The following is a 12,357-nucleotide window of genomic DNA, read 5'->3' on the forward strand; positions in this document are numbered from 1 at the left end:
AAAAGGGGATATTTCTTTATGCATGCTCCCCTTTCCTCTCATTCAAAATGTTCTGCTCAAGATTCAGCAGGACAAACCAAAAATCTTGCTAGTGTCTTCCTTTTGGCCAAGACAGCATTGATTCCCTCCTCTGCATTTAGTCAAGGGCAATCATCACAAGTTACCTCAGAATGGATCTTCACACAGGACAAGGGATCTCTGCTTCATTCACCTCTGACAACTTTACAACTGACTCTGTGGGTGATAAACTTTTGATTCCTTTTAGATGCTTTTTTCTGAGGATGTGCTTAGGATACTGCAAGAGGCCAGAAAACCCAGTACTAGAAGATCTTAGTTATCTAAATGGAAGAGATTTTATACTTGGTGTCTTTCACGTAATCTGGATCCACTTTCTGTGGATACCCCAGTTGTTGTTTCCTACTTGTGTGAGTTACTTAAGAGTAGTTTGGCTTATTTCTCAATGAAAGTTCACTTGTCAGCCATTTTGCTTGTCTGCCATTGACTTCCCCTTTAGCTTCTAGATTGGAAGTAAAAGTTTTTTTCAAAGGCATCCTTCACATTAATCCTCACAGGAAACCAGTTCCACCTTTTAAGGATTTGAAAAATATGTCTTTGAGTATCTAACTGTAGCCCCTTTTGAACCTGCAGTGTTAGCTTCCTTAAAGTTTTGTACCTGGAAAACCATTCTTTTACTAGCTTTAACCCCTGCTTGCAGGGTTTCTGAGATTCAAACTTTGATGGCTTCTCCACCTTTTCTTGTTTTTTTTTTTTTTTTTTTTTTTTTTTTTTAATAAGGATAGGGTTTCTCTGCATACTATCCTTCCCTTATGCCCAAGGGGGTGAATGAGTTCTCTCTTAATCTATTCAATTGCGCACTTTTTCCCTTGTCCACAATCCTCCAGTAAAGGGGATCTTACACACCTTGGATGTGCATAGACAACTCAGGTTTTATTTGGATAAAGCTAAAGTTGTCAGGAAATCTGATCAGTTTTTTTAATTCTTTTCATCCCAGTGCTCTGGGTTTGCTTGTTTCCAAGCAGATTATTCCCTCTTGGATTTCTAAGGCACTTTCATTTTGTTATGTGTTCCATGGTAAGAGTCTCCCTGTTCTTGTAAAGGCTGACTCCACTAGGTCTGTGGCTTCCTCTGGTGATACTACCACCATATTAGAGACTGACACTTGGTCTTTTGTTCATGCTTTCACCAGGTATTACAAGCTGGATAGTATTTCTAAATCCAGGGCTGGGTTTGCTAGAGCCATTCTTCATGGCTTTGTAGAAAGTTGTTCTGTTCCTTCCTCTTCCCAGGTTTCCTCCTAAACGTTGGTATTCTCCCACATGTTAAGAATACTGCAACATTAGAATAGAAGGACATAGAGTAGTTGTGTAAGATCTTACCATAACTGTAATTGTCATTCTCTTCTGTGTTGCAGTATTCTTTCCCTCCCTCCTCCTCCCCATACCTTATTCTTTCCTTGGATGGCAGATTATTTTTATTTTCCTTATACTGGTGTTCCTCCCAGGGCATTTCAGTTCTGAGGATTGTATGTGCGGATGTCCTTTTTATGGCTGATGTTCAGCAAGCCATATATGCAATGTCCCACGTACCTGCTGTAGCTAAAAGCTGTTGTATGCTGGCCATGCGTCTGGTTGCTTGGGGTGGAGGATCTCCCACATGTTAAGAATATTGTAACATAGAAGAGAAAGACATCTATGGTTATGGTAATATTTTATACAATTACTCTTTATGCTGGACATGTTATATTTGACAGTATATCATCTGGTATAGTTTTGAGAAAATTTCCATTTTGCTACTTGGCATTTAACAAACATGGAGTGAATCATGCTGTATTGTAATTCTTGCACCAGATTATTCTAAGACAGAGTAAACTGATAGCCAATATGAGATGAATGGTCCTGTGAGAACTACTGATAAGACCTAATAGTGACCCTTGCATATGCTGGGCTTCTGAGTGCCTTACAAATAATATTTCTGTTGTTTTTTATACTGTAGTTTTACTGTGAGCTCATTCTTTTCTGAAGTGTGTAAATGCTTACTGCATCAGACTGTATGTTGAGTTTTCAGCCACAGTGATTGAGTGACATGCCTGGTACTGTGATTTAAATGAATATTTCCTATACTTGACTAATTTTAGGATTAAACAAGGTGATCCCCTAAGCTGTAAAGGATATAAGAAGTGAAAAAGTAATGAGATATTGTTTATGTAAAGTGATATTAAAAATTAGGCACTTAACATCGTCCTCTTGTCTTGCACAGCTAACATGCGTGCACTTTTTGTGCTTTGTACTAAAAATGGTCTTTTGACCTTTAGAGCATGGTGAAATTAGTTAGTATTGCATACATTTTAGCAGTAGAATAAACCTTTCATGTGATATAAATAGGATGTGCTGGAGAGACAGGTATGTATCCTAGAGAATACCCCTTCTCTGTAATAGGCTTCCCCCCCTCCTTGTGAGTTCCTGTCTAACCCAGTTCGTGTAACTTGGATAATTGGATGGGGAGAAGGAAATTCTTCTCTGGTTTGGCACCTAATGGACACAGTCAACCTATAAATGTTTCAGGCCCCAGCTTATACTTATCAAGGGTACCAGAACTTGTCAGAGTTTTGGGATGCATTGGCTAGGCTTAAAAAGCCCCTCATGGTCATTAGTCTAGTACACCACCTATGAACCTACGTTGTGAGCAGTAGCAGCTTTCTAAAATTTGCATTTGTATTGAGCTTTAGCACAGCACTTGGTCACAGTTCAATTTGACAGGTATGGTGGGCTGGGTGATAACAGTCTGAACAGCTAATTAGAAAATTTAGAGAACAGAAGAGGACGTAGTTGAGCATAGTTGTTAGATTTTGATACCAGAAGTCATACCAAACTTGGTATTATACACTTTCAGATGTTCATAAGTAGTTAATAAGCATGACCCAATTCCCCAGTTGTCCTGGAGTACTGTCATGACTACAAGAAGCAGCTGCTTAACCTCTCATGGTCTGAATCGTCTACATTAACGGCCAGACGTAGCTTGAGTGGTAATTCGTTCGGAAGTGGCAGCAGAAGTGAGGATGGACTTTGTGGCTGATTTCTTGAGTGGCAGTAAAGAAAATGACATTGACAGCTGCAAGGTTTGGGACTGTCATTGATGAGCATTTAAAGTAAATTATGTGTGTGCTTTGAGAGCAGTAGCAGCTGAAGACAGTTGAGAGGTTTGAAACTTCAGTTGCAGTTTGTTTGGGGTGGCTCCTTAGAAGATACACACGTGGTAAATATAGTTTTATTTGAAAGCAACACTAAAGTCAGTGTGTCCTGTTTAATTTGTTGGTAGGGTTGGATGAACAAAGTCCTGGTAAATTTATGAATGAAAAAATATATAAAATTTGTGGAGGCATTAGAGAGGATTTTTGATTAATAATGAAAGCCTCATGATGATAGAACAGTTGACCAAGGTACATTTTATGCTGGGATTTTGAATGGCTTTTGAACTGAGGTTTCAGTGGGCAAATTAAATACTGAAACTGGTAGTATAAGAGAGTTTGTTAGAAGCTGGTAGTTGAAAAGGCACTGTGTTTGAGTTTATTTTGCTTTTATCCCCTTCTAGGTCAAGGTGTGACTGGATTAGGTAATTCAAAACCTCGTCGTTTGCAGTGGACGTGGCTTGGCTCTGCAGTAGTCCAATATGAATCCTTAATATTTCATGTAACAACACTTCAGATGTACATTTTACTTCAGTTTAATGAAGCAGAGGTGAGTATGTCTTTAAATGTGACAATGCAAAACATAGCTAGGTAATATTTGTTACATTTTAAGTTGGTAATTTTGTTTAACTGAAACATCAGAACACTGAATTTTTGAGTGTGCCACGTTTGTTTATTGTTTGTTTGTTCTTTGTTAACCAGATAAGTCCTGTTAGGCTAGTAGCCTGTTTTAGGGGTAACCTGAGATGGTAGTTATACTCCTCGGGGCAATTTGTTCATGGGATCATTGAACTTACACTACTCTTTTTATTACGAGGGGGAACATTTTTGTTGCTGCACTTTCTGCTTCTGTTTCTTATGCAGAGGCAGCTAGGAAAAGTTGTGCACTAATGAAGGGAGAAGAGAGTTATTCTGTCGGTGATAGTGTGATTCACCAGTCGGACCAAAAACTGTTGAAAAGCAAGTGGATAGTTCAAATAGACAGCATGCAGCTGACTTTAAACCTTAGGAGTTTGAAGTAACTGAAACTGCTTTTGGAGGTTTGGTTAATGAAAAACTGGTTGGTTTATTGAACAAAGGTGATCCTGGACAAGAAGGTTTTTGGTTATGATGGAAAAGATTTTCAGAATGGATAGTGAGTTGAGCAGAAAGGAAATGAATCGAGTTGCATGGACATAAGGTTATAGGTGGGATGCAGTCTGGAAAATTGTATGCTGATGCAGTTGGAAGAACAAAAGGAAATGGAAACTTTATTAAAAAGGAAAACAAGGGTTTGTTTGAATAGGAAAGAAGAAATGGATGTTTTGTGTGGAATAGTTTAGTTTTACGTTTGGGTTTTGAAGCAAAAGACATTAGAGAGACATTTTGTGACTACATCTTAGACTGAAGACTTCATAGGGTCATAGGTAAATAGTAGGCTAGCTGCCCTTGTGGGCCATTTTAAGCCTAGCCAATTTCTTTCAAAGATGAGAATCAAACCCTGTACCTTTACTAAAGAATTAGAATTGTTGTAAGTAAGGGCCATTGAGTTGTAAAAATCAGTATTGTGTACTAATAGCATAATTGTGCTTATTGAAATTTACTAATGGGGGTATGTATTTCTCTCTGCTTCCTTATACAACCTCTTCATAAATACCAGAAATCAGATCTTACGGGTAACCTCTGTTTTGTGGCTTTCTTGTTTTTCTCCCTGGCACTGTTTGAACATACACTTGGAGAGGTGCCAGGAAGGTGACATGCAATAAGGCTGTTCCTTGAAGGGCACCCATCATTTCCACAAGGGACATGGCCTCCAAAAACCGTGACCTTCCTCCTGCAACACAAGTGATCACTACGGTCTCCATCAAGGTGAGTGCACCTTGCCAGGAGAGATGAGTAGGCAGTGCCTGTTCACTCCTTCCCCTCTCTGGCTGCTCCAGTGCCAGGGTCAATAATCAAACCACAGTTACTTGGGTTACAATCAGGGTTTGTCTCTGTGTGCTGTGAAGCCAGGCTTGGTTGTCTATGTTTTGTTGCGAAATATGTGATGCTGAAAAATATATGACCCAGTAACACAGTTAGCTTTCTGAAACATGTTGATCTGACCATGACAAGGTGAGCCCAAGTACTGAAGCTCCACTTTGTGTGTGGAGAGGGGGCTTTTATAGCACCACATTGCATATGTAAAAACAGCGTCATTTTATCGAGAGGTGTCACAGAAGTAGTGTAAATAGATACTTGGTGTGTAAAAAGTGGAATTTACTGATGAAATAAGCCAATACAGTTTGAACTAGATTAAAGATTTTGGTGTTCATCGTTGACAGATTGGTACATTTATTTAGGACATTGAAAATGTGACTGTTTAACGTTACGTGAGACTGTTGGTAGTAATCTCAAGTCAACAGGGGAGGAAAGTATATTTTTTTTTCAGTTTAATTTTTCATCAATGGGTACCTTAGTCACTGGGGACATCCATTGTGTGTTGGCATGCTGTTTTTGTTTTGCTCTAGGTGTCCACTGGCCATCGAGCCTGTGTCCTTCACCCTCCTAGGCTGCTTATTCCCACTGGGCCCAAAGTCCTATGACCCATTTGTTCTCTAGGGGTGGGGGCAAATGAACTAAGGTTGTTGTTGTCCTGCTTTCAACTTTGTGGGTTTCAGCATTTTCTGTTTATAGGCATAACTCATTGCACGTGCCCAGTGTATGCTCTTCTGAGAGTAAATTTATGAGCATACTCGTGATCAGAAGTTATGCATGTTCTTGGTTTGCTAAACGTAAACATTTTTATGCCAGCCATATTTATTTTATTTTAAGTTTGATGACCGGGGATGTCCACTGGGCCACAAAGAGCCCCTTTTCAGTGGAGGCCGGGGGAGAAAAGCTCCAAGACATTCCAAGTTAAGTGTTACAAAGAAATAGAGTTCATACAGAGCAATTAAACATTACAGAAGAATAATACATTATGTAATAAGCACTTTGAGAGTTAACATTGAAGAACATGAGGATTACTAGACCTTTACAGGTTAGGTAAACTCAACAGTAACAGAAGAATAAAATGTGACTTAAGCTCTGAGTTAACTTTCAAAACATAGCTACAATCCATTTGTGGTTAGATGAACCATTATTTATGAAAGAAGCACCAAAGCTATTTGTTATTGCATGTATAGTACATTAGATAACAGAGAAATTCAGTCGCAGGTAGGGGATGAGAATGTTTTAGCATGACAAGAGGCAATAGTAGTGATAACGTGATGATTTCAGTGCAGGGAAGAAAGAAAGGGTAGAGAGGGGTTATGTTGGAGCGTGACATGGACATTCCCATTTAGCTGTTAGATGAGAGAATAACTGAGATTTGAAATTAGTATGGTTTGGTAGGTTGCGTATCTGAGGGAAAAGAGAGTTGGGAAATTAGTAGATGGCTAGGAGGTCGTATGGGTTTGTGGACCAGAAGGAGATTATAGTTTGTGCATCTGAGTGGGCGGTTGGGTATATAGGGATTTAAGGATGTAGTGAGAGATGGGCAGTTTAGGTTTAAAGATGAGCCTGTTGGCAATGGTGAGTTTTAGGTAAATGAGGTAGTTGGGTAGGTCAAGCCAATTGAGGGGGAGGAGGGAGTGGCAGTGGTGGTATTAGTATTTAGAATTTGTTGCAAATTTGCAGATCTTATGATAGCAGCATTCAAGTTTGGAACGTAAGCCAAGGTGGAGATTGGTAAACAGAGGGGCGCCATACATAAGGGGGGGGAGCAAGAAGGTAGATGCTAGGGTTTGATGAGTAGAGGGGCTGAGGAAGCGGTTGTGTCTGTGGAGGAGGCCAATCTTTAGGTGGGTTTTTTTTGATTGCGGAGTGGATGTGGGTATCAAATTTTAGTTCTTCATCTATGATGATGCCGAGAGGCTTTGTTGTGGGAACAATTTCAAGGAGGGTGTTCTGGCTCTGTATGATGAAAGAGGTTTTGTCAATAATGGAGTTTTTGGAAGGGGAAAATAACATTAATTTGTTTTGGGGTTTTTTTGGCATTAAGAGCCAAGTGGTTGGACTGCATCCAGGATTCTCTTGTGGAGAAGGCTAATTGGGTTTTTGCTAGGAGCTCAGAGGGAGAGAAGGCTGAGCAGACAATTGTTGAGTCGTCTGCATATTAGATGACAGATGATTCTGGGATGGAGTGATGGAAGTTGTTAATGAATAGGTTAAAGAGTAGAGGGCCAAGAACAGAGCCTTGAGGGATGCCTGTGGAAGTAGGTAGGAAGGGAGAAGTTGAAGTTTTCCATTGGACAGCTTGTTGGCGGTTGGACAGATAGCTAGAAAACCAGGCTATGGTGGTGGGAGAGAGATGTAGAGTGGAGAGTTTGGATACGAGTAGGGTGTGAGAGATGGTGTCAAAGGCTTTTGACAGATCTAGGAATAGTGTAGATACAAATTTGCCTTAGTCATGCTCACGGTTGATCGTTTCCAGAAAGGAAAGAAGGGCAGTCATGGTGCAGTGGCTAGGGCGGAAGCCGTGTTGGGGTAGGGGATAGGAGGTTGTTTTTGGTTAGGTGTGTCATGAGTTGTGCTTGGATGGTTTTCTGTAGAATTTTAGAAAGAGGGGAAAGGATAGCAATAGGCCTGAAGTTGGTGGTTTCAGAGTTTTTGCCACCTTTATGGAGGGGAATGATGTAAGCATGGTGCCAGGTAGAGGGAAGATATGATTCTTGAAGGGATCTATTTATGAGAATTGAGGTAGGATAGGTGTTGCTATCTGCTGATTGTTTGAGGAAGGTAGGTGGAAGATTGTCAGGTGCATTGTGACAGGGTTTGAGTTTGAGGAGAAGTCTTTTAATGGTGGATGCGGAAATGGGAGAAAGGCAGAAGGATCTGGAAGAGGGTAGTTGTTTAGGGAGGAGGTTGTGGTGGGAGGGGCTGGAGGAGGGTGGTAAGGAGGAAGATAGTTTGGCTATGCAGTGTATGAAGAATTAGTTAAAATGGGTGGCTGTGTCAAGGTCGGAGTGGGTGGGATTAGGGCAGGAGTTATCTTTACTACCAGGATGCAAAATGGATGATATGGAATCCCAGAATTTTTGGGGATTTGTTGAGTGCAAGGACTGGAGTTTGGAGTAGTAGGCTTTGCAGTCTTTCGTTATAAGCTTTTTTGTGTAGTTTCGGAGTTGCTTAAATTCTAGGAGGGAGTTGGGGTTTTTATGTTTTTGATATTTTCCATTTTTTGTCCCTATGTTGCATGGCCAGTTTAGTTTAATTTGATAGCCATGGGCAGGGATTGGTTTTGATGCGTTTGGTTTGGGGGGGGGGGGCTGCTTGGTTGAGGAGGATCAGGAATGAGTGGTTAAAATAGGATACGGCATCATCTAGTGGAAGGGTTTTAAGCGGGGACCAGTCAGTGAGCTTTAGGCATTGTGAGAAAGTTTGACTATTGAAAGAGGAGAGGGTGCGGGTTTGAATGTAATGGTGTTGTTTTTGCAGTGGAGATGGGAGCCAGTTGGCAAAGGCAGGTAAGTGATCACTGAGAGGATCTGGTATAATCCCTACAGAGGTGATAAGACTTGGGTGAGTTGTTAGGATCCAGTCAGTGATGGTTCCAGAGGTACCATCTTTATTTGGTCTGGTTGGTGGATCAATTAGTTGGGAGAAATTGTACAGGTTGATAGTGTGGGTTGGGGCATCACAGTTTAAAGTGGCCCAGTTGATGTTGGTGTCACCCAGGATGTAGGGTTCATTATTTATGTAAGAGGAGAACCAGGATAGAATGTTTTCAAGTGTTTTGATGTTATCACCAGGTGGGAATATAGAGGACAGTGATACAAATACATTTGTGGTGGTTTATTTTTAGAAAGCCGATTGTAATTTCAGCATTGGCAAATGTTGATATTTTATTAGTGTAGGGAGTTATGGTATGGGAGGAGGGGTAGATTATAGCTACTCCACCTCCTTTTTTGTGTGCTCTGTCATTGCGAATGGTTTGGTAACCAGGTGGTAAGATTTTGTTATCTTTTATGTAAGATTTGAGCCAGGTTTCAGAAATGACAGTTATGTCAGGGTGGTTATGGGAGAGCCAAGCATGGAGGTTTTAGGGATTTTGTTTCTAAGGCTTTGTGCATTAAGTTTAATGAGGTGAATGTACTTGGATTTGTTTGGTAGGGAGGAGGGTTTAGTGACATTAGTGATAGTGGTGGGTCCGGGGTTCGGGTGGATGTCACCGGCAAGTGAGAGGCAGGTATGGTGGAAGAGTAGAGTGAGGAAATGTAGTGGGGATGGGTAGAATAGGTTGTGTGAGGCAGTGATATTTTGGTGTGGAAGTATGAGAGATGAGTGGAGGAGGGGTGGGTAGGGGAATAGCTTAGGTTTGAATAGGTGTGTTGGGTTGGAGGAGAACAGTTCATAAGAGATGGAAGAGTAAGAATGGGAGTGAGGAGGATGGTATGATGCCGTGGAGTGTGTGAGAGTAGTATGGTAAGGCTTAGGAAATAGTGTGAGATAGGTAAGACAGGAGAGAGAGATTAGTAGGGCAAATGGAGTAATAGTGGTTGTAGATGTGTAGAGCATTATAGGAGGGTTGTAGCACATGCGGAGAGCCAAGAAGGAGTGATTGTCCAGAGAAAACTAAATAAGTGGCTGGGACTCTGTAGCTGGATAGAATTATATCCAGAGGGTAGGTTTTATTACAACTCTAACAAGCTTGACTAAAACGTGTCAATAGCCAGAAAGGAAACCGTGTTGGATCCCTATAATGTCTGTAAGCCCCAAACAGTGGCCCAGTAATTAATACTTTAAATGTATGCCACTATTGGCACAATATCTTGTAAACAAACCAAAGTTATTTATATTAATAGTTTCCACTCAAAAGTTGTCATACATATATAATTGAAGTTTATATAGTAAATATGTGGTGACAAAAACATCAAGAAGTAGGCTACTATGATATGTGTTCTAAAAGGTTGTCCCAAAATGTTACTAACGTCCTAAGCTGAGTGTACATTTAAACAAGTAAAAACTTCCTTACAGCCTTACTGAAGTATGCTGCATTTTTATTCCAGAGATGCAGAAAGCTGTCTACAGGATTTCAAGTCATGAAGAGCTGCACTGTAGTGGCACCATCCCCAGCTTACTAAGATCACATTCATTGCTTGTTTTTCAGGGTGTCCCTCGTACACCTTGATTCAAGTTTACTGCATGATGTCCATGGAGATCATTCTACCACAGAAATCAATTTTATTATCAAGACTCACCACCTTTGCACCTTCTGAATTTAACTTCCTTATTCATTCAAGATTACTTCCACCTCCCAGTTTTATGTTCTTGCTTGTTGTCCAGGGTTGCTTCCCTCAATGCACCTTCCAAGCTCATCTTCTGTTTACTGTTCAGGGCCACACTCTTTCCCTTTGAATCCATGTCCTTTGCTGGTCCTTTAGAGAGTCCCACTGTGGTTAATGGTATTACATTTGAACTCTTGACATGGCATGGTTTGTTACTGCTGTAGTTAGTATTTTGTGTTTTTCAAGCTTGAACACTGAGGGTCTTCATTTATGGGTCCTAAGGCTTGGGCTGTTCTTTCCAGTAATCAGAATCTGGCATTAGTTTTGGAAGTGTGAAAATTCAAACACCATTGCCTTACTTTTACCAGAGGTAACCCAGTTTTAGATAGGACTGCTTTTTCTCCTTAATACTCTCCCTTTACAAACTTCTTAACCAAAATGACTGTCTTCTGCTCAATAAATTTTGTGTCAAAATATCTACTTACTACCTTCAAAATTCTAATTTCCTCCTCCTTTCCAGACCTTCCTTCACATTAGCCACCTGTGAGAGATCCTTCTCTAAACTTGCTTCAGACTATTCTCTACCACATCATCACTTTCAAGAGTGTTCTCTCCTTTCTCACTTGCTTGAAAAAAAAACACATTTTGTTGGTTCAGAAATGTAGGTTAATGCTGCAAAAGCCATCTTCTGCACAGCATACTTCTACTGTCCCTCTTATTACCATCTACATATTTCTACTTTAACAGGTGACCTGAGCATCATCTCTCCCTCTGTTTCACTGTTCATGCAGTTTTGTATTCATTGAGGATGAGAGTGTTGGGGGGTATGATAACGGAAAAGCATGTTATGGAAATAATTTCATTCTAGTATGTAATTATCTTATGTATTATACTGTGCTGTATGCGTGCGTGTGTGCTGAACATGTACCTGTGTAAAAGAACATTACTCTCACTTGCAATAGTGTGCAGTGCAGTTTTCTTCAGACTTTACATTTTTAATGTTTATTTAAACTACTTGACATATTTCATCTGTTTTTTTTTTTTTTGTATCTGACACTTGGTAGTAATATATTTCTGTTTGTGCTTTATTTTTTGCAAACTTACCCTGGATCATGGCCGAAAAGGTTGTCCCGCACCAGTCCACCTACACAGTTAGCAAATGATCTGATATTGTCAATTTTTTCATCTCCTTCTCGCAGATGGGTTACGGATCCGATCCTCAGATCTAACTCTGCCACTACCAGGTTCGTGGTAACCAAAGAAGCTCTTGGACACTCCTCTTACCCACAATGCATGTCTCCCTGTTCCCCCAGATCTTGTTTGCCACTTCGCTGAAGATGTGGTCCTTCCTAGAGCTTTTGAATAGGCAGGTAGTATTTATTTAATTATTACCTTTTTCTAATTCTTATCAACCTTTAGTGCCTTGCTGTTGACCTTTTTCTCCCCTTGTTAGAAAACTTTAATTTTTTCTTGGTAACCGCTTTTTATTAGGTTACACACACACACCCCCCTCCCCGTAATGGTTGATGTTAAGTTGCCCCATCTTGCCTTTGTTCTTGCTGTTTGGTTCGGAGCCGATCCTCTGCTCCGACTCGGCCTACTTCTGTAGCTCGAGAGCTATTTACTAGCTCGAGGCTAACCCTTATCCCAGAATGCCCAGTGTCAGCTACCCAGATCTCGTTTGCCGCTTCAGCTGTGAGGTTGCTTCGTTACTGGCTCAGGCTTAGTATAGTTTTTTCTGTTATTATAATTGTTGTTTATTCTTCAAACTGTATCAAGATTTTGTCTAGATATAGTACTTTATCCCTTATCGCCTTTCTTGTGTGTTGTAACTTTGTTGGCCATCGCTCCATATTCGCAGGCCTTTCTGTTTCCCCTGAACTCATTTAAATTAGAGAGTCCCCCCCCACCCCTTAGGACAGC

At 40.6% G+C, this 12,357-nt stretch overlaps 1 protein-coding gene across 2 annotated transcripts in view; it reads left to right on the forward strand.

The window, feature by feature from the left end:
- The window catches only part of CUL9 (cullin 9), a 2,881,018-nt gene that overhangs the window by 1,921,428 nt on the left and 947,233 nt on the right, over positions 1 to 12,357 (forward strand). For both annotated transcript variants that reach the window (XM_044060287.1, XM_044060293.1), the window contains exon 27: positions 3,610 to 3,755. In XM_044060287.1, coding sequence (XP_043916222.1) covers positions 3,610 to 3,755 — 146 coding nt within the window. The remainder of the gene's footprint in view (positions 1 to 3,609; positions 3,756 to 12,357) is intronic.

The sequence above is a fragment of the Protopterus annectens genome, chromosome 1.part0 (genome assembly GCF_019279795.1).
Source record: "Protopterus annectens isolate FY-2018-M chromosome 1.part0, PAN1.0, whole genome shotgun sequence".
Taxonomy (NCBI): domain Eukaryota; kingdom Metazoa; phylum Chordata; order Ceratodontiformes; family Protopteridae; genus Protopterus; species Protopterus annectens.